Source organism: Montipora foliosa, chromosome 6, assembly GCF_036669935.1.
Source record: "Montipora foliosa isolate CH-2021 chromosome 6, ASM3666993v2, whole genome shotgun sequence".
Classification (NCBI taxonomy): domain Eukaryota; kingdom Metazoa; phylum Cnidaria; class Anthozoa; order Scleractinia; family Acroporidae; genus Montipora; species Montipora foliosa.
In genome coordinates this window covers 60,922,696-60,927,695 of record NC_090874.1, presented here as the reverse complement: position 1 = coordinate 60,927,695, position 5,000 = coordinate 60,922,696, and the positions used below count along the sequence as shown (strand labels likewise).

Genomic DNA, 5,000 nt, shown 5'->3' with positions numbered 1-5,000 from the left:
CTAACTTTCTTTCTAATTTGCCCTTTGGGCAACCAGTTTTGTTTTTCTGGTTGCCTGTGGTTTTTTCGGTTGCCCACCTTCTAAAGACCTGTTGCCCATTACAACTCAAAGGAGGCTTGTAAAAAATTCATGTTTATTTTTTGTGTATTTTAAAATGTGTGTAAAAATTTAGTGTCAGTGTCGAACACTGTCGTGATACCTCCATTTGCACCAAACATTGGTTCATTATTATAAAAATATTGTAGAAAAACCAATCATTGGTTTCACCCAAGCATGCAACGACCAGCCATGTACATGTAGCATTATAGGAGATCTCACTTCTCAGAGGATTTCAGTCGAGCTATGTCACGCATGACCAGTATCCAAGAGACTGAAATGAACATCAGAATTCCTCTCACTTTGGAGCTTCCGAGATTTTAATGAAATCATTCAAGATTCTTCCAAAAGTTGGTACAAAAAATGCACAGTTATAAAACTGAACAGTAATATTATTCACTAAACGGTTAAAATAGTTTTCACTTTTCAAACACGGTTTATTTTTAAATTAGAACAAAGCGAAAGTTCATATTAGCTATTAATGTAACTATTTGCGATACATCAAGGAAATATCCATGGGAAATTCAGAATCTCAAGGGCAAAGTTCAAAACTACTGGTCACGTGCGATGTACATGTAGTTTGGCTATACTCATGTCACTTTTTGTTTGCTTGGCATCACCAACAGCTTTTAATATTAATACAAATAGACCTTTGGGTGAAATTTATTAAATTAAAGGGGTAGTATCATGGGAATTATCTCTTTTATTTTGACTACACATTATTTTACTAAATCAAACTTTCAGTGACTTTTTCATTCGTAAATTGCTTCTGGATCACCCCGGTGAGATAAAAATGGATCAAATTTGAAAAGAAAAATGAGCCATGACACTATTAAAGTTATTACGGAATTTATCTAAGATGCAAAGGGAGTCCCAATGTTTTCAAAATTAATTGGCATTCATTTTAATCTTGGCTACGCATAACTAAATTGCCATTTTGAAGAAAATGTGGCCATTGATTTTTGTTTGTCATCGGTAAACAGGTCTCTTTTGCTTTGCAGATATTTACTACAATCCATGACACTGCCCCTTTAAGCCCAACTGTAGGTTTATATGGGGAACCCATTTTAATAATATTGACCCTTTTGCTCCACACCCAATTAGTAGGAATGAAATATTCAGAAGTTTGAAGCAAACTGCACTGCTCAAAGATTATCATTAGTACATTGGTCCCACACAATAATAATAATTTTTGTTTTCAGAGAGAGCTAAAATTACTATGCCAGGCATTTTGCAAATTCAGTGCTGATTTCATGGCTAATTATTAACTTCTTTCAGAAGCACATGACCTTGAAGCGAGTAACTTGCAACTCTTTTCCTTGAAACAAACATCATGACAAAAATAAGATTGAAGCTACATGTACGGGAAAAATATTGCACAAGCTAAGTTACATCCAAATAAGGAAATCTTTAATTTTAAAAAGTAATTTTAAAAAACCCCAGCTCTGAAGCAGAGTTACACGCTTCCAGGTAGCTTTTGCTTCTTTCTGTCAGTAAGGGAAAATGGTAAGCAAAGATTCCCTTGTATCAAACTGGACCCTAGTGATGCTATTTTGGTTTTATAATTTACTATACCTTGTGAATGAAAAAAGATGGTGAAAATTAAGGATTTATGTTGAAGCAGAGCATGCCACACCAGCCAATTGATGATGATGATGATGATGATGATGTGTGCACGTCTGAGGTGTTGCTGTGGAGAAAGGACAGGAAACATTTAAAATTTTTAGGTCTTCAGTAAGAAAAGCACAAGCCAAACTAACTTGGTTTGTTGAGATGTTTAATTTAAAGAAGTGAATCAATAAGAAAGATCTTTAATAAGGGGGATGATGATAAATGTTATGTTAAAATCTCGCTTTTATCTCGTTAGCACAGTTGTTTTTGTAAATATCTTCTTCATTTCATGTTCCTGGTTTATCTCACTATCGCCTTCTTGTTAATGTAATTTAGTTAAGTTTAGTCTCTCGTATTATGGTATATTTGAATGGGTCTGAAAAAATGATTGAGTTTTTATGTCGCTGTTGTGATCGTGATCGTGCTATCCCAAGCCTTACAAATCCATCACTGTTTTTTGTCAAGTACTTAGGAGCTTCACCAATTTGAAAGTAAGTACTGTACAAGTCATGTAGATTTATGTTGTTTCCATGCTTGGTTTAATTTATTGTTTACTTTTACTAGCTAGTTTCCTGTCTTATACATTATGTTTAATTGTTTCATTACCATTCATCTATTGTATTTAGTTGCGCATTATTCTTACTGTATTTGGTTTCAATTTTTAATTGCTTTTTACTTCGAACCGTAATCGTTTATTGTCACAACCACATCACTCCTCTGCTACTTCAGAATATTAAAATAGTCTTACATTTTCATTGACAATTCGACATGTGGTGGTTTATGTTATGCGTTTAATTTTGCTCCTAATCTACAAAGCTACGCTATCCCGTGACCTTTCGAAGGTCACAATGAATACCAGTAACTTCATATCATCCTGTAATAGTTACTAGCATTACCGTGCAGGTACAGATAATATTAATGACGAAATTCAATACAAAATATTAAAATCAACCACACAAGAAGCTCTAAAGAACAATAAATTTCATTCCCAACAAAGGAACAATCAGTCAGTCAAGTAATCATTTTAACTTACAAGTCAGAATTCGTCCAATCTTGTTTGGGTCATGTCGGCTGATGAAGTGTTCCAATGTGTCCCAGCCACCACCCACTCTTACCATTACATGGTTTCTTAAAATCTGTCAATTGAAAATAATTAATATATAAAATGAAAAAATAAATGCAAATCAACCAAACAAGTCTTAAGTTGTTGTATTAATGGCTTTTATATCATTGTACATACAATAATATGCAATATGAGCAGCTTTACAATTAAGCTCTGCTGGTCAAGTAAAATGGACAAGATAATAATTGTTATTTTAGATTAGGAGGCTGGTTTTCCCTGTCTACATGTAGTTTCTATTCTACATCATCTCCAGAACTGTCTTCACATCTGTATACCTACCCTGACAAAAATGTTAATTTTTCCATCCACAATGTACCTCCCTTCTTTGATTCTCTCAATGCTCACACCGTACTTAGCAGCAAGTCTTGCAACCTGAACAAAATAAAAATGAAAAAGAACACTTACATTTCAATTATGTAATACGTCCCCTCTGATAAACCCCCACATCTACATGTAAAAGGCATTGAACATCCCATATCTAATCAATCGTCCTCCCAACAGGTAACGTATCTTATGTTATTACATACTCTGTATGTCACAGAATAAAAACTTTTGTTTCCTCTGTTTGCAAATTGAGTACATGTAGTGTAAAATGCATAATGCGTACTCAGGGCGGCTATTTTCTCATTCTCCAAACAGTGGGAGTACTGTTGTCTGTAGTGAGTTCATTTCCATTGTCAAGATTATGGTCGTCAGTCTGCATTTTCATGATAATCAATTTACACTAATTATCACATACTGCACCGTTGATTCCTTTGTGAAACTTCAAAACTTGCAGGTTGATTGTTTTATGTACCGGTACATTTCTTTTCCCATTGATTAATTAAATTAAACTTGAGAGCTGAAGCACTCAAAATAAAGTAGTTCACTTTTACTGGCTTGTAATCCATCTCGCAAACTCATGTGATAACTATTAATTTTGGAGAAAAGCATGTATGTGCGCTTTCCATAAAAACTGTTAGGTGAGGGTTTTACCACTAGGCTACCACAGTCAGCAAAAAAAATGTAAGCTTTGTTGTAGCCATAGAACTGTCATGTACATGTAAGAATAAATGCCCCAGTTTAATGGCCTCTCGTTAGCTAATAAAATTTAATGGTGTTTCTATTTCTGTTGGGCGGATGTAATTCTGAGCAAGGGATTAAAATTTTCAATGGCTTTTCATCCATCCAAGGTTCTTCAATGAAGAAAGAAAAAGAAGAAATACGAATTTCCAATTTAACAAAAACAAACGGTCGAAAAGCCTGTCGGTTGAAGGTGGGCCTTTAAGCTTGAAAATTCAGTTGGCTGCAGGGGGATTAAAATCCATGAGGGTTTGAATTAATCCTGTCAAAGCTATCCGAATTTTTCTGGTGTCTGTAAGAGACAAATGATACTTAAATTGTCTGGATATGTGTGACGATCACCTGTCCTTTGGGCTGCGCAGGAAGCATTATAATTATTTCCAGTAACCAGAAAAGCTTCTGATAAATTGAGGAAAGATTATGAAATATTGCTACAACAACAAAAAAATGAAATTAGTGGGTGTTGTGGACTCCAGTCTTTCTTGCCCCACCCTGATGAGAAACTTTCCTTCAAATTTCTCCGGCACAAGCCAAAATGCAAAGGATGCATTAAAATTATTCTAACAAGAGAATAAAAACTTTTGTCATCCAAGCATAAAAAGGCTGCAACTTATTGACGTTTTAATGGGCCAGTTGAGAAGATAAATTAACACAAGAACTCCACTTACAACTTATATCAAGCATGCAATATTAAAAATTTCGAACTTTTGCGAAGTAAACAATGACGTCAGCAAATCACAAACGATGATGATTTAATATCAAGAAAAAACGAGTTTTGGGTAGAAAAATCACTTGAAAACTCAGATATTTGCAGCACACAAGCTTTCGTGCAAGTCGTTTTTGAACAATCCATAAAATCGCACAATGAATAAATTTCGACAGATATATTCTGCATATTTGACAGCTGATGGTACACCGAATTTTAAGTGGTCCGCGTTCCTGTAACTATTTGAACAATAACAAACCCAAAGAGGAAATTTTTTCACGCTCGAAGGCGGACATAAATTGAGCTTTCTTCGTTTAATAAGCAACAATTACTGCTGGCTGGCAACTGTACATCGCTGTTAACCACAGAAAAGTTTCTATTCTTAAAACGTTTGAGCGCGAT

General features: G+C 34.7%; 1 protein-coding gene across 4 annotated transcripts in view; it reads right to left on the bottom strand.

Annotated features, from left to right (window-relative positions):
* Positions 1 to 5,000, bottom strand: part of LOC138008029 (growth arrest-specific protein 2-like) — a 23,434-nt gene that overhangs the window by 17,491 nt on the left and 943 nt on the right. For 2 of the 4 annotated variants that reach the window (XM_068855202.1, XM_068855200.1), the window contains exons 2-4: positions 3,110 to 3,202; positions 2,741 to 2,843; positions 1,672 to 1,786 (exon numbers count right to left, since the gene is read on the bottom strand). In XM_068855202.1, coding sequence (XP_068711303.1) covers positions 1,707 to 1,786; positions 2,741 to 2,843; positions 3,110 to 3,202 — 276 coding nt within the window. In that variant the 3' untranslated portion in view covers positions 1,672 to 1,706. Of the gene's footprint in view, positions 1,787 to 2,740; positions 2,844 to 3,109; positions 3,203 to 5,000 lie in introns of all 4 variants that reach the window. The other 2 variants (XM_068855199.1, XM_068855198.1) reach the window with 2 other exon arrangements.